Below are 23,684 nucleotides of genomic sequence, written 5' to 3' on the forward strand. Positions count from 1 at the left end.
CGTTGATATGTCGATGAGATTTGGGGTGAAGGACAAGTTGAAAAAGAGGGAAGAAGTATTTGAGTGGATGGTGTGTTCGGCAGAGATAGAGGGTTCCAGTTAAGAAATACTCTACTCTATGTACCGTTTTTGAAAGTGGATTGGGTTATGAAGGAAAGAAGAAGGAGATATGGTCTGATGAATTGATTGATGCCTGTTGGGTGGTTGGTTTGCGCGTGGTATCCTGTCCTCCTACCACCCACCCACCCCAGCATGCATGCATCCTAAAAGCATTCGTCATACAGACTGTTACCAAGAAATCGAAAAATTGCATCGATTCATGGGTCATTTCGCCGAATCACCGCAGTGTGGCGCGTTGAGGACATGACTAACGGGGTAACGAATGACGCGTTCAATACTGACCCAAGGACATCTCATCGCAGGAAAGCGTATAATGACGTATCAGAGAGAATACAACAATTCCTATCGATAGGAAGAAGGAAGTTGCAACGTCATGTATACTCTGTATCGGTGAAAGCGGGGAAGCCACCGATATGATCTTTGACGAGATCATCGATCAGCCAAGCTAATCCTGCCATCCCTTCATAGAGGATATATGGGTGATCTGGCGTGTGTGTATGTTGATCGCTTTTACCTCTTACGATGTCAAGAGCGATGTTGGCGAATCTAAAGAATCGTGAACTACATCAATGAAATGCTTGAGATGGAGAACAACTTATATGTTACTCACGCTTGAGTACGATGCAGCCATTTGATATCCCCAGTCAGATCATACAAAGCCACCAAGGCAAAAGCGTTTCCGGAAATTCCATGACAAAGACCTATAAACAACTCGAATAAGTCGGTGACATGAAACAGAGACATTTCAGTCACATAAGCCAGAATCAGACAATACAAGACAAGAGGATATTATCGCAGTTGACAATAACTCACCAACTCCCTTTCTCAACAACCCTTTCACCCAAACCACCTCTCCCGCTCTCTCAGCCACTTCCATCCAATCATTTTTTCTCTTACCAAATAATTTACATCCTTCTACTAACACAAGGATCAAGCCTGGATTACCGTGACAGAATTGTACTAACTCCTTTCCACCTGAACTTTCTAGACTTGAAGGTAAGTTGTCCTCGGCATCAATTTTCGAGATTAACCAATCTACCGTTCGTTCAATCATACTTAATTTTTCTTCAGTGAGAAGATCGCCATGGTGGAATATCCGATGTTCTCTCATCAGGATGGTTAATGTTCCTGATATACCATGTGCGGCACCTAAGTATGTCTTACCGTGCCATTTATACAGCAATGGTGGATCTCCATGCGATTCCGTAGATGAGGATGAGGACGTGGATATACCGGATTGCAAGATCAATTTGACTGTATCTCTAGCCAAAGATGAGATTTCTCCGGGGAGTATCGGAGGTGGAAGGTGGGAACGGATGAATTGAAGAGCATAGAGATACCTGTGTAGCCATCGTCCAATCAACCGTGTACGTTCATCACAGAATGGATATGAATCCAGTGCTTACCCTACTCTACCATACAATAACTCGTCATATGCATCTGCCTTCTTACAATATTCGAAAGAACTAATTATCTTATCGAGAGATAGTGAGATCTTTGGATCTTCTGGATCATTTCGATACGCTGCTGTATAAGTTGTGCATATTCAGCTCTTTAGCCAGCCGCTCTCGATCTTCAAATTGTTCAAGAAGGAACTCACCCACAGCCATCACAGCCCATAATCCCACATCTTCACATAAAAACGAACATCCTTCTCTTACCCCTTTTCCACATTGTGATATCCTCCTCATTAGATCGAACGCTCGAGCGGTGTTACCTAGATGGAGATGCATCAGAGCTATACCACTTGCACCTAACACAAGTAATCAGTCTCATGCCGTCTGTGAAGATCAAATGAGTTGGCATACCGACGTATACGTCTGGTCTAGAGAGGTGGACATGTCTATTTATCCTTTCCAGAAGGTAATCAACGTCTGATTGTGTGAACGAATGCATTTTATCTGGAGTGAGTAGTGCGTGCGAATATGGATTGGGAAAGTACCGAGATGATGACATCGTACTTTAGCCCTTGTTGAGAAAGTACAGCTGGTCAAAGCATGTGATAAGAGATTGTTTGATTTGCAAGATAACAGTAAACAGTAGTAGTATCTTCCTTGGTACTTTGAGCTACAGGTGGATACCACGTGACCTCATCATGACCTCATGCACAGAATGAAATAAGCACTGCCATCTTCTCTTGACGTGGAGTTCCACTATACCGTCTTCTCCTTGACTTATGTATTCTCTTGGATATGGATTATCTGGTGATTTATATCTCTGGAATTGCCGTTGTAGTATGAATTTGACACTCTGCGTAATCAGGATGACTATGATTCGAATCCGGTGTTCATCTTTGCTGGAATCACCGATTTACGATATCGTATCCTCTGCGAGGATGATGGTATGGTATCTTCTTTCGCAAAGTCAAGTTGAGGTTGTAGATTGAAGATCACCGTTAGGAAGATTGGGAACCTGTTCATGTTGATGTAAAAGGACAAGTGATGTATACGGAGATATTGTAAGCTTCGGAATTGTTGCATATGTACTCGGATCTGTAATCGCAGCTACAGTAGACTTTCGGTGTGAATGGAGTTGGTCATAGTCCATTACCTCCGACTTCCGACGATGGACGGATGACAATTCACATCTAAGCGAGGATAGGTTTATTGTCCTAAGTATGATTGGGAACAACAAAAGACCACAGACTCAAAAAAGTGATGTCTATTTGCATATCGGAAAATCATTTCTCGTTTTTCGGTCTTTTGGTATCTGAGTATGATGATCTTATGTAAATCAGGCACGGACGGACCCTTTTCTCTCCGTTTGTGGTGTATGGTGAAGCGGGAATCGACCGACCAAAGAGAATAGAATCCCAAAAAAAAAGGAAAACATGAAACGTAAGGGGTTTCATCCTATCCCTGTCTGCCTAAACTCTTTTGTCTCTTCTCGTCATGGGAGATAGTTGAGAGCAGCTTTCTTCTGCTACCTCAAATTATTCGTTGTATGTACAGTTATGTATGTTGTAACAATAAGAAGAATACAATACACAAAGACGAAGAAATTTCACCTGCCTTCCTTCAACTCTCGGATGTTGGGCCGCACGATCAACTCGATTTAGATAAGAGGTTGGAAGGTCGATTCATCCCAAATGTTGCGATAACATCACATTACCATCTCATCATCACTCTTAATCCAAACAATCTGCTCGACCGCATCTGCATATACACACACACCGGAGGTCTCGTGCTGGAAAGGTACAAAGGAACGATCAATCTCCCTCCTTGGATCATACCTTTGATCGAGTGGAGTGAGAGTACAGTCGAGATCATATGGTTATACTGGGATTGTACCTCCGTAAGTGGATTTCATCAAGATGACATGAGATGAGATGGAATGGACAAGACATGGCAATACTCCAAAAGTCTGAATGTATGACATTGATCGTTGATCGTTGATGGATTGATTGCTGATGTGTCTTCCACAACAGTCGTGTTTCTTTCTTTGGTCAATTGAGCATTGGCGACCGAAAAATTAGCATCTACATTGGATTTGGGATAGATAGTTGAAGAAGAGAAGGGTGATCAGGAGTTGATCGTCCACTCCATGTTAGTTATATATCAGCTGCTCTATCCCCTCAAACATCTCCATGAAACTTGATGGTACCGCTCTAACAGAACGCCATCATTGACTATTCCACCTTTGGACTACGCAGATACCCACCTACCTCACTTCATTAGCAAACGCTTTGATCTTCGGTCAAAGTCCGTTTCACCCCGTCCCATTTCATCGATATCGGCGCTGCGACGCTGAAACACAATACATATATACCTCACAACACACAGTGCGTCTCATCCTTCCTCATCGTATCCCTTCTCCTCCTCAACCCCAAAAGATCCACTATCAAATATCAACACACACACACTAAAGGTTACAGAATACACTGCCCTTTCTCCTTTACCCGGACACGACTTGTCCTCTTCACTTTCCATTTTCCCACTCCAACAAAACATCTGTCTACGCCCTATCAACGCACATCACCATCTACTCATCTATTCATCGACCTATCGACTGTATAACATACACAATACCAATCACTTATAAATACAGTCACATATCATTCTAGCTCTTCATTCTAGTTCATAACTCCTGTTTCTTCCCCCTTCACTGGTGACTCTCTTTCCCTCGACCTCGTGGCCAAACTCGTCTTTGCCACCTTATACTAGTCAATCAACCATCACAGACGACCTACAATGTCGAACTCGTCCAATTCACATTTAATGAAGACCACCAAAAGGGGTCGACCGTTCGTCAAGGTGAGTCTGTGATGCATCTCGCAAATATTTGGTCTATGTTCTGATTTTATCTCATAGGACACCCACGATCTCTTTTGTACCCTCGTTGTGTCCCTGGAGTTCGAGACACATAGGAATTTCTTCAAATCATATCCCAACAGTTTCACGACGTGAGTGTCGTCACTTCTAGATGAGTTGACCATACCGTCCAGCTAACCCTTGCATCTTCTCTACGCAGCGATGACGCATGTTCCAACCTTTCCTCCCTCAAATTCTCCCAGTCGCAACGTGCAGCCGATCCAAAGGATCCAACACGAATCATCACCACCACCACCACGACTACTTTCTCCATGTCTAGGGAAATGGCCAAAGCGATATGTCAACATTTTATGGATTCCCACCTAATCGAAAATGCTACTGATCTCGATACTGTATCATTCAAAGAACGTGGCATCTACATGTTGACAGCGAAAGGATTACATATCTTGGAAAGATTCGTAACTAAAAACGGTATCTCGGCTGATCACCTGATCAAAATCTTTGCGACTCAACCTATCTGTATGAAATTGTTACATCTCGAAAGGCGGTCCGTGGACGATGAGATTATAATCACTCGAGGAGTGATTGAGGTTCTCTTTAGAAGATTTGCAGGAAAGGAACCGAACCTAACGAAAATGTCAGATGATGAAATTCAAGCTCATAGAAATTCAAGATTTTACATGAAATCACCTCCTCTACCACCTGGGGAGACCTTCGAAAGATCCGATGGGATGATCGTGAGGAAAATATCAAATATGAATCTGAAAAACGCAAGTGGATCCAATGCGGATGACTATCAGTTCCCCGCTCAGATGGCTGTTGATTGGATATTGGACTATACTTCTGCGACTGGGACGGACGAAGCTGCTGAGATACTTGGTCAATTTGTCAGATATGGTTTCATCACTTTGGTCAGTGATAAGGGGAAATCGTTCAAAGAGAATAGCTTGGTAGTCACTGTCAGACAGGGAGGTGCAGGTGGAGGAGCCGGTGCAGCAATGGTAAGTCCTGTCCATCATATGATACAACCCATATTTGTACTGGTGTCATCAGTCAGCTGATATATGTTTTTTTACTGGTGTTTTAGCAAGAGGCAGAATTCCGTGCAACCGAAAAAGCCATTTACAAATTTACCAAAGAAGGCATCCAAGTTGCTAAATGGTTCGATTACGGCAAACCCCATTCCAACCCTAATGCATCAAGCTCGAAACCCAACTTACATGCTCAAGAGTCCACCAGTTCCTTGAACCATAGTAGTAGTAACACCAAAGGTAGATCTTCGAGTGAAACACCTGCTCCAAGTCAGATACAAAGGCGGAACTCTCTCTCAGATAGGTTACGTGCAGATTTCGATATTTCCGGTGTACCAGGTGGAGATAACCATGTGAAAGATTCTCATACCGCGAGACTCAAACAAATATTGGAAGAACCTGCTTTACGAAGTTTGTTCAGAGAGTTCCTTAGAGCGAACTTCTGTGAAGAAAACTTGAGTTTCTGGTTGGACGTACAGGATTTCAAGAGGAGGTTCCAAACTACTTCATCGGCTATAGCTACTCCAGGATCAAATAAGAATAGTAAGACGACTGGACATGCGGCGATGGAGAAGCATCAACAGGATTTGATAGCTATGGCTTTCGTCATTTACAATAGTGAGTATCGTTCTTGTGATTATGCCTACGTGGTTAGCCGAAAGCTCATGAATTTTTTATATTGGTATTTTAGCCTACCTCGCACCTGCGTCACCATGTGAATTGAATATCGATCATACCCTCCGAGCAGAATTGATCGGATACATGAATCAGATAACTGCAGATAAAGATGCAGGTGTCAAAGGTCGTATAGAACCTGGTATTGGAAATACATTACATGCCAGTCAATTGCAAACTATGGTTAAATTGTATGAGCGGATTCAAGTGTATATATTCAGATTGATGGCCACTGATTCAGTACCTAAAGTGAGTATTGAACGTCTCTCACACCCATCAGAGTACCGAATGAGAAATAAGTTGGCTGATAATTTTTCCTTTCACTTGGTAGTTCTGCAAGACTGAACGTGTAAGCGATTTTCCATTTAACTATAATCCCTCAACCACAACTTTGGACCTGAACATCGGTTCAAGTTTAAACTTCAATCCTAAACCTTTAATTATGAAAAAGTGTTATAATGATTGTAAAGCAAGACTTCAAGCTGACAATATTGATAATCTTTCATTTTCATCTGCAACTCCATCCTTTAACGATAACGATACAACTATCACTTCTACCTCTAATCGATCATCTATCGTTTCACTCATATAATATGCCACTTCCTCCCTTCCTTGTGTTATTCACGACTATCTCATCCCAACGAACAGTTCCTGAACCTAATGTCAACGTTCTTCGAATGGACCGAGAAAGGGGAACCTACCAATACAAATCCCAATGGATCTAATCAGAACTTGACTGGATTAGAAGGTAAAGCCGATGGATTATCGATAGATTCAAAGAGAGCTATGGCATTGACTGTTGAAGATCATCATCCTTCACCTACCAGAGCGTATCTGACTATTTCTCAGGTGAGTAATACTGTGTTTACTTTGTTTGTTCGTACGTACCAAAGTACTAACATATTGTTGAATTGGAAAATAGGCTGCTAATGAAAAACAAGCTGCCATGTTAAAAGCTCAGCAACAAGGTCATGGATCCTGTTGATGAATTATTTGGCAATTGTTTGATACATCCCATAAAATGTAATCACACAAGTAAATATATAATTAGAAAAAACTTTATTTTCGACCGAAATAATCCATATTCGAGCAGGTTACTCGAATTGGTACAGTACCATCATCTAACATTTATACTTATCATATATATAATATTTGTGATATTTCATACAATAATTAATATATATCTTTCATATCATATCCTGTTCATATCTCAACGCTACCCCCACGCTCATAGTTATGCTTATGCTTGTTGACGAATAAAAATAAAATGCCGTTGCTCGAAATTCAATTACATCTTCTGTGCGCTTTCTACTTGTACTGTGGTCTGACGTTTTGAAAGAGCCAAATTCAGAATTCGGTTGATTATATGATTGACTATTTTCCTGAGGACAAAGTTATATATACACTTAGTATGATCAATCGTATAATGCATCTACAGTACATCAAGATCATTAGAATCATATCCACAAATCTATATACACCATCCATATTTGAGATTATCGGTACTTGTGACCTCACTCCCCGTAGGTATATTCCACTTCATCAACCGCACCTCCCTCTCTCTCTTCCAAATCCCTCGTATTAGACCTAATAGGCATTGGACCACGAGTATCCATCTCATCTTCATCATCAAATACATCTTCACCCAAACCCAAAGTCACCTCGTGGGGTTTACCAGGTATGACCGGACGAAGGGGTGATCCACCTCCTCCGGAGGACGAACGTCTTCTCTCGGCGGGAGAACGAGGTAATAAAGCTAAAGTAGGTGACATATGCTATATGAGATGAAGACAGTTGTCGTCAATATCAGCCAAATCCAACATGAAGACAGACAAATGCAACGCATCACTCACCTCCCAAGTATTTTCACCTGCACCTGATTTCCTACGTACTCTACCTCCTGGACCACCTATCGAAAGATTCCTCTCTTTATCCCTTTCTCTTTCTTCATCTTCTTCTTCTTGCTGCTTTTGGTCTTCATCCTGATCCTGATCTCGATCTGGGTTTTTACCAATATCAACATCGAAAGTTGCTCCACCCAATCTAGCATCTTCACCTAATTCACCTACACTAACTACACTCTCGGAATCACTAATTTCTTCATCTTGTCTATCCCCGGTACCAGCACCTGAACGCATAATTTCAGTTAACCTGTTCCATGCTCTATCGTCTCTGTCCGCTGCATGAGGTCCAATAATCACTCCATCATCATTCTCATTAGGATTGCTTTCCGAACGGAGGTTCAGATTGGTAGGATGGGATAGACCGAATTCATCCCAAACTTCATTAGAATGTTCCATAATATCTCCACCAAACACTTCCCCAAGGACATCCTCATACTCGTGAAGCCAGAATTCAATCATACCATCTGGATTGTATGGTAATGCCGCTCCTGTATTGGTAAGACTCTTTCTCGGAGGGAAAACATCGGATTCTCCAGTTGAGGCTGTTCTTGGATGAGGCGCACCGTGAGGTACATGACCATGTACATGATGTAATGCTGGATCTTCCAAAGTGACAGCCGATGTAGAATTGGATCGTTTGTGAGAGGGTTCAGGTGATGGCAAGGAAGCTAGGTGAGCAGAGTAATGTCGTTTGTTGTAAAACTGGATTAAGGATCGTAAAGCGTACTCCTGAGGCTGAATCATACAACGGGATGGAATCAGCATGCAAAGTTTGCACTGGCTTTAGAAACGATCTCACCAAAGCATCTTCCAGTTCGTTGTCCTGATCAGTACCAGCTAGCCAATCATCCCGCAATTCAGGTCGACAATTCAGGTAGATAGACGTTATAACTTTCATGTTCGCTGCAAGGATCTGAATCAGTTACAATCCTTAAGTCGACGAATGCATCAAACTCACTCTGTCTCCATTTTCGGCCACACCAAGGCATTTGACTCTTGATCAATTTCAGTATCTGCAATTGCAACATCGGGTGATTCACTTTCAACATTCGTTTCAGGATTTGCTGGGCACAACAATTCCAGTCATCCGGTCAGCTCATAATCAGGACTAGGCCATTGTGAGGTGGACTTACAGAACTTTTGTAAGTGGTTAACATGTATGTCCTGTGAGACCTATGTTTTGTGATTTTTTGCAATATCTTCAAGAAATTGATAGTAGAGAAGAAATTTCTCCATGAATAGTCACTGATCAGTTCGACCTCTCCTTCAGCTGCCCCGGGAACATTGTTTGGTAGAATATCTGCATTTGAGGCCAGCGGCGGTGATTGCTTGGCAGGTTGGCGTAAGAGTAGGTCGTCCTCTGGGGAAGGAGGCGATTTCGAGCAGTTTAGATGACAATATCGGAAGAAGCTGTAATTACCAGATATGAATTTCACTTTAGACAACCAATGCACAACGGAATCTGTCGTGAATGAGCACTCACTTCAAGTCCTCCACTTCATTTTTAGTCTGTACAACATTTATCAAATCCGTTAAGCCAAACATCTTCAAAACCAATAAAGCGCAATTTGAGTCGAAAAGCAGTTGAGCGAAGTAATGGAATTTGAGGATATCTGTATCAACCACGGCCGGAGGGGGAATTAGTGTGGTCCCACTGACGATGCGATGCACTCACGAGAAGCCTTGAACCACTTCAAGAGCAAAAGGAGAATAGCTGAAACGGCTTTGGAGGTGATTTCACGATGTCGAGCGATATCTATTTCCTCTTTAGTTGGAGGAGGGACATTCTCTTCGGCGGCTACGTAGAGAGAAGGCACAATGGTCAATGAGGCGATCAATTACAATGATAGCAGGATCGTGTTGAATTGAGGGGAAGTTGACTTACGAGGCACTTCTTGAGTAGGCGAAGTGACACCTTGTGGCATTCCCGTTGCTAGATTTACACCTGTAGCCCCAGGGCTGGTCACTGTTGCCAATAACAATTTCAGAAGCACGATCACACAACTCTGCTGTATAGGTAACGTGTTTTTCTATATAACGTCCCAGATAGATCGTCTCAGCTAAAACGTGTCCTGAGTACAATTCACCACAAGAAGGGCGGGGCGGACTCACATATATAATCTCAACACGATGCAATCTCCTGGCAGCAGCTTTCTTCTCTCTCGCCAATTTGGCACCTTCCTTATTTCCTTGATTGATAGCGTCCATTTCCTCTTCTTCATATTTCCATTCTCTTCTCATAGCTTCTTCACTTTCTTCATCCTCATCTTCATCCCACTTGGAAGTGGTGAATCCTATCAAACCGCTCTTGCCCAAACCCCTTTCCTCGCGCATACATTCTTCTCTCGTCTGCCATAATTGATATAATCCTAATGATATATACTCATGTCGATGATACAGTTTATCAGCTTCTGATATCGCAAAAGGAACCAAGCTGGAAGGGGCTATCGCTGATGCACGTGAGTAAGGAAATACAAAAGGACGAGTAGGATCAGTCTGATATTGTTGTTTTTTTGGTTTGGGTGATGGCGGTGGCGAAGGTGCGGGTGTACCTGGTAACGGCGCAGAGGTAGCTGGTGCGCAATTGAACTGCTGACGTGGTTGGGATATAGGAATTTCGGTGGAATGGTAATTTGGTCGAGCAGGGATGGGTTTAATCCCTTCGGCAAGCTTGTCGTTCGATACTCCTGCGACTACCGATGGGGGCGGAGCGAATGTGGGATACTTGACAGCTGTATCACGCCGCCAAGTTGATATGTCTACAGGTGTAGCTTTGGTGAAGTCTGCAACGTATAGACGGTGTCAATCGACCGTAAGTTCATTAATGGGATCAGGGCTGATGACCGCTCACTTTTGTTTTCGATTGGCAATCCAGCCAGTTCCCTACTCAATGCTCTAGCTTTACTGACTTCCTTCATGCCTCCCAGACATGCTAATAAGGTCTTCCAGAGCAACAACAAAACCTTCTTGACCGGATAACCCTTTGGTAGCCTGTCTTTCAGTGAGGCAACCATTTGGAATAGTACAAGTGGTAAAGGTGGAGACATGGCCACTAGTGAAGGAAGCCAAATTCAATACTTCGATAACTATCTATAGCACATACAAAGATATCTCAGCACTCACTTAGCTCGTCGCCAAAAGCCTCGTCCGTCCTAAAAACTTCTACTATGAAATACAGCATCCCAAGCAGATCCATGAGTTCCGCACTTCGATCATCGTATGGATCTACCTGAGCTGGTACAGTCCCAGGAGGCGCACTTGATGATTGGGGTTTATCGTCTCTACAATAGACCACATTTCAATCACTGCCGTTTCTGTAATGCCTTTCCGAAGGTTATCGATAGGACTCACGCTGAAGCGGTATATTTTCTAGCGGCATCTGTCAGTCCAACCACTATAGTAGATACACCATCAACAGCTCTAATCGCTTTCGCATTCTCTATAACCCAATGAAGTTGCATTTCCGGCGAGGTTGTCTCAGCGAAAGTACCTATTTTGCCCATCAGCCAAAAAGATTCAATCCTTTGCGATCAATCCTACGCACCTTGCAAGAGATACAATAGTCTACCTTGAGCAGCTCGCCTTGTGTCATGGATCGGACTCTCCAAGTACTCCAGTTGCAGCTCGATATACTCTTTACGCTTCTTCAGGGGAGCTTCGGTCCAATCTGAGCAAGGCAATAACGATATCAGCGAAAGCACATGAGAAAGGGAGCGTAGTGCTTTAAGCAGACCAAACTCACCGCCATCGAAAGACCCCTTGAACTTCTCCGGCTGCTTTGCTATATGTGCCATTTCCACATAAGGATAAAACTCTTGTAACTCATTCATCAAAGTATCTGTATCATCATATCGGTAATCGAATAATTGGGTCTGTGGGGCAGAAGATGGGAGGTTTCTTTCAGTACAGGCATTATAACGCAAAAATCACGATGGAGCGACCTACCTTCTGTTTCCTCTCCATAGCAGCTGCATGAGCCTTCAACTGACCCAAAGTGATACTATCCTGTCCTGAAGGTGCTCCTCCTACATTGTCCTCGAACCCCTCTCGCTTCAAAGGTAACAATGCCGGTGCTCTTGGTCTAGTCAATATTGGAGGTGCAGGCTGTCCAGGTCCACCACGGTTTTGATTCGGTCCCTGACCTACACCTCTCCCTACACCAGCTTGCTGAGGCTGACCTTGAGCTGGTCCTTGTCCGACATTCCCTTCTCCTGGAGCCTGCTGCTGCGAAGGCGCATTGCGTCGCATCATGTCGAACATCCCGCCGAAGACTGGTCGATTGTTGGTCATTGGGAAGTGACACGTTCCTGTCTAAAGCCAGCCAGTCCCCAGCTCGACTTGCGCTTTTATCGGTCGGGGTCTGAATACTTGTCAATACCGATATGTATATATGCTCATCATCAACAAGATTCTCATCACCATCATCAACCGTCACTCGACATTCGACCAAACGCGGGGTAATCTGCTCGATCCACGTGGATATTTGATTCCGTTCCACAACTCGAAGAGAGTTCACCTCTTTGCGAACTCTTAAATCATCCTCTTCTACTTTCCACCTTCCACTCACAGTACGTTACCAACCATCAGGACACAATGGCAAGCACAATCTTACCCCTCGAGCTTGTCGATCGATGTATCGGATCACCTATATGGGTGCTCATGAAGAACGAAAGGGAGTTCACGGGGACGTTGATGGGTTTTGATGATTATGTTAGTGAGTATCAACCTTTCTCCCAATTCGTTAGCGTCATATCGGAGGTAAGCGGCAAGCTGATGATACATTGACTTGTAGATATGGTATTGAAGGATGTGAAGGAGTAGTAAGTCATTATCGCCGCTCTTTTGTCATCCTTCACTATATGGCTAGATCTCAAATTTACCCTCAAAGTCGATTTTCCTTCATCTCATCTGCAGGGTGCTCATCATGCTGATGCTTTCATCATAGCGAGGTCACCCCAGAAGGTATAACAGAAACTGAATTAGGTCAGACATTGCTGAACGGAAACAACATAGCAATGGTAAGTGAGCTTACATTGCCTAGGCTATCTTTCGATCATCTCACGTTGTTTTATTTTTTTAGCTCATACCGGGTGGTCAAGGACCTAAAGCGTAGTATACCGATCGAAGATTACAAAGCCTTACACCGCACATATCCACCATGTATCACTAAATACCCCATATCTCGTACCCTAAGTCTCATCTATCATTTGAGAGACAACAACAGAATTTGCTCAAATGGTTGGATGATACTATCGACTTCCTTGCACATAATTGGCTGGACCCCTCCTTATCTGGGCATTCTTTCGTGTACCTACTGGCATGCCGTTTTCACCCATTTCTGCCAAAATGACTAGTGCTCGTCATATCGTAGTACAATTGACTGATCAGATTATATTGCATACAACAGAACAACTAACATAGTATATCAAAAAAACATTACCCTCGAGGCCGAAGAACGATAATTATAAAAGCTATATTTAGTGAACACGCCGAAAAGTCCGAATATTTACGTAGCAATACCTAAAGCGCTAAAACCCAATACCACCTCATCCTCGTATTCATCCATATCCTGACCTACAATCTTCACGTGATCCACCACTCTGGATCTCGTATCTTGGAGATCAATCGCTGGATTGGCTCTTCTGGCAGCTTTGAGGGCTTTGATTCGATTGATCGTCTGATCCCTCTCCATCTGCCAATCATCACCTTCCGATCCTACATGCTGTTGGTGTTGTTGTTTATTGATGCCCAAGAAGGAATGTCTGTGTACGGGTGGAGGGGGTAATCCAGGTTCGTAATGTATGAATTCCAATCTGACACCAGCTTCTTCACAGATATCCCTAATGGGTTTATGAGATCTCGTGGTGGTCATTCGATGTGTGAATAGACAATTCAATGTCCCATCAAATATGAATTCACCACCTAATTGAGTGAAATGACCTGGATTCCTTAAAGGCATCTTGGTGGCTCTCTTGACTGTTTGAACGGTCGATTCCATTGCTGATTGAACGAGATAATCGCCTTTGGAGTCTGCATCTCCTCCATCACCCGTTTGACGAGTAAGACCTAGAGCTCGGTATAAGGCAAGTGTAGGGTCGGTGTACATCTTGAAAGGACATCGGAACGATTTATCTGATCAAATGAAGAAGAAATATCAGCCACGAAAACCGACCGAGTTGAGCTAGTATACGACTCACTCCTGTAACCATCCAACATCTTATCAGATCCATTACCAATAATGATCAGGTCTGTATTGGCCTCTTCTAGCGCATCCAAGCTCACTTCGGCGAGGATCGAATTCATGTATTGTGCGCAAAGTGGACAGTACCCTAATCATATGTTCAAGATCAGCTTCATGGTCAAAGGTCAAATCTCCAGACATCAAAGTCACTGAAGATTGACAGGGTGACTTACAATGCCTAATGAAAATCACTATAGTCTTTCGATTCCTAACCAAATCTCCAAATCTCACTTTCTTTCCTCTATCATCAACGACTTCCATCAAACTAGCTTCGAACAACATCTTCTGCGTAGGTAATCTATCTTCATCAAATAACAACTTTTCTTGATTGATCCTCTCTTTTTTCTCTTTAGATGTTTCCTTGGGCTTCTTTTCGGATTTCTTACTGGTTGTTTTGGATTTAGTAGATAAGGAATCTTCAAATTTGATTTCATCGAATAACGACCATGTCTCACACGATGCACTACCACATCCATCCCTTCGCCTTCGACAAGATGAGCCAGATCCAGTAGCATAAGATGTTGTTGTATCGGTAGAATCGATCGAACCCCTATCGCGTAGTTTGCTCGTAAGGTATTGCGGAGTAAGAAGGATATCAGAACGGGAGGATGACGATGATTTGAGGAAACCCATATTGCTTGATTGTGAAGAAGAAGAAGAAGAAGAAGAATGGGTATGTTGATTTGTCATAGAAATCGAAGTGGGATTGATCGTTTTTGTACTTGTGCTTGAGTCATGGTTGTTTGCCATTGCTGAGGGGGATCCAGATGAAAATGAGGATGTTGATCTGCCGATCATCGGTAGTTGTGGAGTATCAACATCTAAGACATATGGTCTTGTCTGCGGTTGTGATTTACTGGAATCACCATTACCACCGATTTGGGTAGTAACAGAATCTTCTAATTCAGGGATAGGTAATTGAGATGTCTTAGACATGGGTGAAATAGAAATAGAAAGAATATCAATTGATCTTGTACTTGTTGGAGGCGATGTACGAGCAAGATTCTCTAGACTTTCTGTCCATGCTGGAGGTAATTTTCTTGATAATCTCCTTTCAGACTTGACTGAACCACTGTTACCGGTGGATACACTTTGTGATCTGACTGGTGTACTTGCCAGTTGGAGAGGAGAAGGAGGGTGAGTTAATGATTGTGAGCGAGGGATACTGCTGGAGCTGTAGCTGTAGCTAGCCATCTTGAGCAAATGAAAGTATGATCAATGGTAGATTGATTATTAGGTTTCTCGAGATTGATGAAATTCAAATATCAGTTGATCTTGGTCCGGATATGGTATAGTCCAATTTATCTAGAAAGTAAAAGGAATGTAGATATATACCAATAGGGAAAGAGGATGACGGAAATGATATGTTATGATACTGTATATAGATATATATGTAATTTGGGAAATTCTATTTACTTGTATAATCGTTATGAGCTAAGGTATGAAGGAAGAAGGAAGACAAACAGATACAGGCCAGACTTGATTTGGATGTCTCACATGATGAGTTTATATCTTTAGCCATCTTGAGCAAATGAAAGTATGATCAATGGTAGATTGATTATTAGGTTTCTCGAGATTGATGAAATTCAAATATCAGTTGATCTTGGTCCGGATATGGTATAGTCCAATTTATCTAGAAAGTAAAAGGAATCCAATAGGAAAGAGGATGACGGAAATGATATGTTATGATACTGTATATAGATATATATGTAATTTGGGAAATTCTATTTACTTGTATAATCGTTATGAGCTAAGGTATGAAGGAAGAAGGAAGACAAACAGATACAGGCCAGACTTGATTTGGATGTCTCACATGATGAGTTTATATCTTTCTTAGATCGCATTTCATACTGCCATTCCACCTTCATGGTAGGGTAAAGGAAGGTGAATAACCAGGTGATTGTGATCATTTAGATCAGGGCCAAATGAGTTACCACTACTTAAGAGTAATGAATCAGGATGTTCATGTTGGTATTCGTTTGACCCCCTTTCTTAGCCGTTTCAACCAACCACCCCCAATAGAGAACTTGAATCTCTGACTTGCTCGTGTTGCATTGGATTCAATTAATTAATGTTGATCTTCTTATTCTCTTTGGCCAGCCGAACCGATCAAGTGGATCATTAGTGTACGTACTGGACAGTACGTATGTATGTTGAGCAGATTCCCGCTCCGAACATATCATGGCTTTAGCTTCTCAGTGTACAAGCTGAGTGCTCATTTCCCGATATGTATACCTACTGATGATGAATTTACCTAAAGTCGTAGGCGACTGATCGTACTTTAGCTCCAGCCGGTCTGACGCACCGCGCCAAAAGATAAATTAGACTTGCCCTTCCCGTTCATGAAATTATCTAATTGAGTGAAAAGATAAAGTGTGGCTTGGCTTGTAAAGTCGAAAAAGTCACCGATTGATTTTTACAGTAACTGCACACGTATGACGTTCCGGAATATGTTCCACAACCGGATTACCGTACTACATAGGGGTATTTTAGTATTCGTGAGCTGAGCCAAAATACTGTACCAAATTCTGTTATGTGTTTATGTATCCATGGAGATACCTCAACGTGCATCATGTTTGCATTGGAGTGTAAGAAGTACGATGACCACCATATGCTATTGCCAAGTGGACTCCAACTTAGACGCACGTTGGGTTTTAGACTGACACATGATCGTATAGTACGTATAACACGCAGGGGCAAGCCTTAACATTGTGGTGTTGGAATCAGAGCCTTAAGAGCTTCCAAGGATACTTTCAAGCTCTTCGTACTCTAGTAAGGCATGCTCCAAGTTTGACCACACTTGCGTAGGGCGGATGCACCAGCGTGAGAAGGTAAACGAACGATTATGTTCACCGTGACTACATCGTTAATGATGACTTGTATTTTGCGATAATTATAGTACAAGGCTGAGAGATTTGTTCCCGAAATATACAACAATCTGTTTTTAACGAAATTGGATCTCTTTGACTAGGCCATCCATACTCGATACTTATTAACCTTTTCTGTCCTTTCCTTCTGATCCTGTTTGTTTTCTTAGTACCGAAGAAGATTCACACATCTCTCTTTCAAACACTCGTGCCTATTTCCAAACCTCATCATATCCCACTGGACTGAACTCCCAATCCCCTTCCTTTTGACCTTCTCTAGTCCAGCCCATCTGATTCATAATCGCCCCTGCAGCTCTGACAAACACCGTACCGTCTACTTTACCCAGTCCAGGGATAGTCTCATGTGTCTGTCCTCCAGAGAGGTACGAGCCGATGAAACATCCAGGTCTGGTCGATCCGTACAATTCTGCGAAATATACCAGAGATCGGATGGCTTTGGGGACATGCGAATCTACAAATACACTATCAGCCATCAATCAATCCAAATCTACGAGAAGATGGGAGTGCTCACCGGGATAAGCCAAACTACTTTCCACTATACCCATCCATGGATTTCTACTTTCCTTCTGATCAGGTGATCCTATTACAGCGCCCTTTTGAGGTTTGAATTGTTCTTCTGATCCAGGTGCTACAGGGAATGGATCATATGACATGATTAATTCTGGATCGATAGCAGGTCGTCCCCTAGCTATCGCGGTGTTAAGCAGAACCAACAAATATGCTTTGAGGAGTAGTCTTCGATTGGGGATGGATAGGATCGGCATGTACGTGGGTATGAAGATGGATGAAGTGAGGGTATGCATCTACACAATCAATCAAGAATAAGCATTGTTGCCTACTTCGCATCTCATCTCAAGATGTCTGGGTGTGATGATGACCTCCATGAGTTGATTGTTATATTGTAATCATGTCTGTCCGTCATCATCTTTAAATGAAAACCCCAACTCACCAAGAAGAAATCAATCTTCAACTCCTTTCCTTTCCTCCCCGTCCCACAAGCCAAGAGCGTAACCAAAATCGCCACTTCTTCGAACTTCCTCTTCCAACCATTCTTACCATCACTCAGCTCTTCATCAGTCAAACTCCAATCTTCAGCTAATTTCCTGACCTTTTCCGCTTTACCACCTTCAGTAGCATATTTGATCCTGTCATTGATACTCGAATTCTTATCGTACGGTTGAGGAGCCAAATCAGGAGAATGGAGTAAGACGGAGTATATTTCCAACAAGGATCTACCGAGTCTTGGTTCTCTGGCGCAATTCGGGGAGAGACAATCTTCAGAATCGGGTATTTCCCTTGGAGGTCTACGGAGATGATCGGGGGTTGGATGTGAGGGATGGTTGATCTCGAGGGCGTATCCGGGTGTTATGAGAGGGAGATTCAGCTCATCAGAGTGAATAGCGGCTTCGGCAAGACTAAGTGCAATGCAAGACAGTGATGTCAGCCTGTTATAGGTATATGTCTATGTTTATCTGAGAGGGGACACCTTGAATAGGGAAATCCTGACCGACTTACCCTTCAGCAAGTACTACCCTATCGTTGAACTCTAGCCCGAATCCGACATGAATGAAAGGATGGAACAGTCCACCAACCAACCGATCAATCATCATAGGCGGTTCCCTCTCTTCTCCATTTTCGTTCTTCCACTTCTCCCAATTTGCCGATGGAGCAAAAACGTATTTATTCAGAGTCTCTAAAGGACCTAGTCTGGCAATTTCGCGGTGGAAGAAAGTAAGATATCGAGAATAGGCACTGTAGGATGCCTCATATAAGCCAAACAATCTTTCGCACTCTCTTGACCGTATGTAATACCGGCTGAAGAATTCTATATGAGGCTATCGTCTAGTGCGTGCACTTACCGCTTCATACCTAGGTATCTTTCATCACCCCAGTTCGCACTATCAATCTTATCAGGAACATCCTTGACTGCCTCTTTTTGCCTACTCTCATCGTTCGGGTCAAGCGACACGAGGTGGGGTCGATCGTGCGTCCAGGTATCTCTGATAAGCTGAGAGGGGGCTCCTAGAGCATATCGAGTCAGGGCAGAATGAGGGAAATGATTATGTGCAACTATACATGGGGCCGATCATCAGTCAGCCGTAAATAAGCAGTCAAGAATATAATTGTGCTGACATCTGGCAGATTCATAAATATCATATCCCCTATTATTCTCTTCTAGTACCTCTCTGACTGCTTTGGTAGATTCCCAATCACCTCCTGGCCATTTGAATAGCTTGGAAGGTTCTGCGGTGGAAGATGGATAATCTTTAGATAGCGCTGGTCGGTTTGTTGTCGAGGACATGGTGGAGTATAGTGCTCGTGGGAATCGTCTCGTCAGCGATGTTACTCTGGATAGGGTAGAGAACATCTGTCCGACCACCTCAGAACTCGAATAGATGAGTGAGATGAGATGAGAAAGACAAGGATGATGATTGGTCTACGTGGGTTGAATCCTGTAATCACCTGGACATCTCAAGTGGAGGTTAGTCACCGGTTTCTGCATAGTGTAGCTGTATGACGTCACATCCATCACAGCCAGCTTTGTACAGTAGCTTTCGAATGAGATTCAAGGATTTGTTGGTTATTGACATTCTTGACTTGAATATCAGACCATCTCTCATATCTGCATTTACAAAAATTGTGTTTCTTAAAACCCTGCCAGAAGCTCATTTCATAACACTACAAGACGAAAGCCAACATGGTATCTCAAGAAGAAAGACGCGAGCCCTCACAAGTCACCGGACAATTATACACTGCAGCAGGTGTCGCTCAGCAGGTTAGTCCATCCGAATCCTCTTCAACTTATCATTCATCATATCACCAATTCACTGTATCACCATATCACTATACCTCTGGTGAAAACAGTATTCATAGAAGGTAGATTAATGAATAGCTGATGCACAAGTATATAGGCAGTAGCGTCAGTTATTCCATCAGCATTAGGAGGCGACTCAATCTTGGAATCAGGTAAAAACCTAGAACAATCAGGTAAATTACAAGTTGACGATGCAAAGAGTAAAAAAGCTTTGGAAGCTACCATAGATTCAGGTGTGGGTAAAGCGAAAACGTAAGTTCACTTTTCGTCAACTGTATCTCAATATCACTTTTCCCTACTCTGGCGCTCTCGTTTGCTCTCTTATTATCTCTTATACAATACCGCTCGATACTGTACAGTACAATTCAGCAAGCTAATTTCCCTCTTATAGTGCTTTAGGATACCTAACATCCGACCAGACTCGTCAATCAGAGGGTAACAAAGAATCCGAAAAAGCTCAATGGGATTACAAACAGGCTACATCAGATTCCATCGCTTCCGTTCCTATACCTTCCAAAGAAGGGTTGGAAGGGAAGTTGGAGAGTGTACAGGGGATGGTTACGGGAGATCAAGAGAAACAGAAAGAGGGGAATGTCAAAGCTGAGAAAGCAGCTTGGAAAGATGGCGTATAGATTATATATGTTTGCATATAGTTTGTGATTGTGATATAAGTAGTGTTAAGTAGATAATTATAAAATCAAAAATTATGATTGGATTATCAAGGTGAATTCCGTTTGATCAGATTAACCAGATTTCGTGTTCGATTCATGTAGGTTGGTATGTGAGAGTTGCAGCATGCTGTACGTGCTTGATATCCTCAGATCCATCAACATGGTCTATCTCCTTGGAACACCTTCCACAACTCTGGGATAGGTCTGTCTGATCAATTCGAACAATGCTGGACTTCTCTCAGCGAGGACCCTAATAAATGGGCTCAGTTAGCCACGAAACATTCGAGAAGTATTCAGCTGATCGGTACTTACATTGGATCTTCACCCAATCCCACGAAGATAGTTGATACACCAGCATCCTGCGATCAACGGCATCATATCAGCTAATCTGGACCAACGGTCCGGATGATGTTGAGAAAGTAACTTACGATAGCACTGTTGATCACCTGCCCTTCACTGATACCAATCAAAAACGAGAACAGGATGATGGGTCTGTACGAGTTTATCGTGATGTCAGCTGGCTCACACTACTGACAACTGTAAGGAAATAGCTCACGCAGAATATTGTCCATCAGCATTATAAGCTGGGTTCGTGACTACATTCATCCAACTATCAGCTTTTATCACCTTAGGGTCGACGTGCAAGTGAAAGCTTACATCTTAAGTAAAGATAACCAAATACGGCACATAAGAATCCATTGATATATGCTCCCCACATCAATGCTATCGACCGTCAACAGAATGATCAGCTTTGATGCTGTTAAGCCACTCGAAAGAGAACTTCATCACTTACCCGTTCCGACCAGTGAATCATTGACCAAAGCGTCAATTCCTCTATCCTTAAGTAACGCCCAAGTATCTTTGGCAGCTGGTATATAAGATTTACCATACAAGGAAATCTCAATATACGCATATTTGTTGAACCACGCTATCATTCCTTCAATACAGCCTACACAGCATGCGGCCTACGTGTTTCACCGTAATCAGCTGGGCTCGATATGATACTCGTGAATGACGGATAAGTTGGAGGGTCACTCACACAACAAGCTACGATCGCTCCTATCGTATCACCCTGCCCAGCTTCATACTGTTGAACAGCTTGTAAGATCAATCTGATCAATTCCAATATCGTAACGATCAATGAACCGAATGCGATTGATCCGAGGGATAGCGTAGATGCACGGATGAAAGCTGATAGAGTGGCTCGTTTGGGTAATCCACCGGTAGGTACTCTAGGACCGTAATAATACCATCCTGAAATCCCATTGATTCAATCAGCTGGAAATCCTTACCGAAGACCGGAAATCAGGGGGAGTATGACTTACCACCAAAGATACCTCCTGCAAGGGTACAGAGTATAACATTTCCTACTACCTGAGAAGTCCAGAGATATGCGAATGTGGAGTAGAAAATAAGACCGGCGACTTTACCAGACGAACAACTTGTACCGGTACATGCTATTATCGTCCACAAATTAGCTTGAGCAACTCGATCAGTCATGGTTGAATTTTGGATTGTCAACTCACTTGCACTTCCAGGAGTCCACTTGACGTAGACGGCAATACAAGTAAAAGTATACCATACAGAAAGAGCAGACTGGACGATGAGACCTAAAAGTACTACCACATAGACTGATGGATGATGTTTAGTGATATCGATAGTGACTTGTAGAAGTAGTTTGGCAAGAGGTATTCTATGAGACAATAAGTTGATTTAGCATTGCGTACATTTGATTGCTGTTCTGAGGGTCACTCACCTCTTCCTCATTGACCAATAGAAGAAGACAGATAGTAGAGCAATCACCAAGAAGATAATGGCTCCGGACCAGTCTGTTGTGGTTCATGGTCTGGATCAGCTCTCGGCGGGATCGAGTATTGATGAGTGCACTTACATTTAATGATAAAGTAGTCTAGGGGCAATTGAACTCATATGATCAGCTGGATCATACCAATTGCATTTTGTCGGATGACTTACAGATACAAATACCGATATTGAGAATTACAGTCAAGGCTAATGTCACTTCGATGATGATTCTGGTGAATGCGCGGACCATCTGTGGTAGCAAAGGAAGTAAAGCTCAGCCATACGTCTGTTGTCATAGATCAGATTGCTGGACACTCACGGCCAGGTAGACAGCAGCCAGAGCTAGACCCAATGCACAAACGATGAGGAGCAGATAGACCGTATGGCTTTGGGAGACAGCACAGGATGTATATCAGCTATTCCCAATCCATGGAGTTTCAACGAAAGACATTGCCATCCATGATGGTGTATGTGTTGCGATAAAACTGCCAAGTATTTATGGCAGCTGAAAGTCGTAACTCACTAATCAAGCGTTACACTAGACCCGGTTCCACCTTGCGACCCATTCCCAAACCCACCCCCTAATCCACCAACCTCAACAAAACTCTTGATCGCTATACCTGAAACTACCGCGAATCCAGCCAACGCAGCTAAGAATAACACCAAGAAAATGGGATCGTTCAACCTTTTCTTTGGGTTTAGTCTCTGGCCTGTCTTTTCATTGGCCTGTGAGAATGGAGCTGTATCGGCATAGGCGGGTGGTCCACCCGATTCTGGATGATAGGAATTATCCCCATACCCTTGTTGTTGGGGAGGTGGCTGTGGTGGTGCATAGGGTTGAGAAGGTTTCATACCGTATTGACCTTGGCCTTGGTTTTGAGGTGATTGATATTGCTGTTGCTGTTGAGGATACCCACCACCTTGATTGTACCCTTGAGGAGGAGGAGGGGGTGCATATTGTTGATTATAATTATTGGTCTGATATCCCCCTTGGTCGGGATAACCGTTGTTGTTACCGCCTTGATAGAACTGTTGGGCGCTCATCGTTGATCACTTGGTGATATATATATCGATCACAGGCGAAGGGTTATTCGGATGAGTAGCCTATAAACAGGGGGTGAGCGCCCAGCAATCGACACTCTTAGAGTGATGAGTTGTAGGTATACGGTATACAGGAGATTTCAGGATGTGAGCTGAGATGAAAGAGTCTTGGCCCTCGATGTTTGATCTTGTTGATGGCCAGACTGAAACCATTTTTCACTGTT

General features: G+C 43.1%; 8 protein-coding genes across 8 annotated transcripts; 3 read left to right on the top strand and 5 right to left on the bottom strand.

Moving 5' to 3' along the window:
• Positions 1 to 491: 491 nt before the first annotated feature.
• On the bottom strand, positions 492 to 1,853 carry V865_000791 (uncharacterized protein; the record flags this gene model as incomplete). The annotated part of the gene is made up of 5 exons (XM_066224619.1): positions 492 to 666; positions 731 to 821; positions 934 to 1,460; positions 1,527 to 1,647; positions 1,721 to 1,853. The coding sequence occupies 5 exons, from the start codon at positions 1,851 to 1,853 to the stop codon at positions 492 to 494; spliced, it is 1,047 nt and encodes a 348-aa protein (XP_066080716.1).
• A 2,457-nt stretch (positions 1,854 to 4,310) lies between these two features.
• V865_000792 (uncharacterized protein) lies at positions 4,311 to 7,082 on the top strand (the record flags this gene model as incomplete). Its single annotated transcript, XM_066224620.1, has 8 exons — positions 4,311 to 4,373; positions 4,431 to 4,522; positions 4,591 to 5,392; positions 5,479 to 6,040; positions 6,114 to 6,346; positions 6,429 to 6,446; positions 6,746 to 6,946; positions 7,020 to 7,082. The coding sequence occupies 8 exons, from the start codon at positions 4,311 to 4,313 to the stop codon at positions 7,080 to 7,082; spliced, it is 2,034 nt and encodes a 677-aa protein (XP_066080717.1).
• A 529-nt stretch (positions 7,083 to 7,611) lies between these two features.
• On the bottom strand, positions 7,612 to 12,291 carry V865_000793 (uncharacterized protein; the record flags this gene model as incomplete). The annotated part of the gene is made up of 15 exons (XM_066224621.1): positions 7,612 to 7,872; positions 7,951 to 8,736; positions 8,801 to 8,904; positions 8,960 to 9,065; positions 9,135 to 9,411; positions 9,485 to 9,614; positions 9,677 to 9,799; positions 9,887 to 10,031; positions 10,114 to 10,784; positions 10,853 to 11,053; positions 11,125 to 11,282; positions 11,353 to 11,491; positions 11,546 to 11,668; positions 11,744 to 11,873; positions 11,947 to 12,291. The coding sequence occupies 15 exons, from the start codon at positions 12,289 to 12,291 to the stop codon at positions 7,612 to 7,614; spliced, it is 3,699 nt and encodes a 1,232-aa protein (XP_066080718.1).
• Positions 12,292 to 12,594: 303 nt separating this feature from the next.
• Positions 12,595 to 13,114, top strand: V865_000794 (uncharacterized protein; the record flags this gene model as incomplete). Its single annotated transcript, XM_066224622.1, has 4 exons — positions 12,595 to 12,715; positions 12,794 to 12,821; positions 12,947 to 13,019; positions 13,082 to 13,114. 4 exons carry the CDS (start codon positions 12,595 to 12,597, stop codon positions 13,112 to 13,114), a joined length of 255 nt encoding a protein of 84 aa, XP_066080719.1.
• A 393-nt stretch (positions 13,115 to 13,507) lies between these two features.
• On the bottom strand, positions 13,508 to 15,436 carry V865_000795 (uncharacterized protein; the record flags this gene model as incomplete). Its single annotated transcript, XM_066224623.1, has 3 exons — positions 13,508 to 14,133; positions 14,199 to 14,330; positions 14,416 to 15,436. The coding sequence occupies 3 exons, from the start codon at positions 15,434 to 15,436 to the stop codon at positions 13,508 to 13,510; spliced, it is 1,779 nt and encodes a 592-aa protein (XP_066080720.1).
• Positions 15,437 to 17,321: 1,885 nt separating this feature from the next.
• Positions 17,322 to 19,432, bottom strand: V865_000796 (uncharacterized protein; the record flags this gene model as incomplete). The annotated part of the gene is made up of 6 exons (XM_066224624.1): positions 17,322 to 17,581; positions 17,642 to 17,933; positions 18,080 to 18,545; positions 18,646 to 18,882; positions 18,990 to 19,200; positions 19,264 to 19,432. 6 exons carry the CDS (start codon positions 19,430 to 19,432, stop codon positions 17,322 to 17,324), a joined length of 1,635 nt encoding a protein of 544 aa, XP_066080721.1.
• A 396-nt stretch (positions 19,433 to 19,828) lies between these two features.
• Positions 19,829 to 20,577, top strand: V865_000797 (uncharacterized protein; the record flags this gene model as incomplete). Its single annotated transcript, XM_066224625.1, has 3 exons — positions 19,829 to 19,906; positions 20,043 to 20,197; positions 20,337 to 20,577. The coding sequence occupies 3 exons, from the start codon at positions 19,829 to 19,831 to the stop codon at positions 20,575 to 20,577; spliced, it is 474 nt and encodes a 157-aa protein (XP_066080722.1).
• Positions 20,578 to 20,781: 204 nt separating this feature from the next.
• On the bottom strand, positions 20,782 to 23,463 carry V865_000798 (protein PNS1; the record flags this gene model as incomplete). Its single annotated transcript, XM_066224626.1, has 14 exons — positions 20,782 to 20,866; positions 20,929 to 20,975; positions 21,045 to 21,108; positions 21,173 to 21,212; positions 21,274 to 21,339; positions 21,410 to 21,581; positions 21,656 to 21,870; positions 21,942 to 22,073; positions 22,143 to 22,309; positions 22,373 to 22,445; positions 22,508 to 22,525; positions 22,591 to 22,669; positions 22,739 to 22,805; positions 22,943 to 23,463. 14 exons carry the CDS (start codon positions 23,461 to 23,463, stop codon positions 20,782 to 20,784), a joined length of 1,746 nt encoding a protein of 581 aa, XP_066080723.1.
• Between the last annotated feature and the right edge of the window lie 221 nt (positions 23,464 to 23,684).

This window comes from Kwoniella europaea, chromosome 1, assembly GCF_036810445.1.
Source record: "Kwoniella europaea PYCC6329 chromosome 1, complete sequence".
Classification (NCBI taxonomy): Eukaryota; Fungi; Basidiomycota; class Tremellomycetes; order Tremellales; family Cryptococcaceae; genus Kwoniella; species Kwoniella europaea.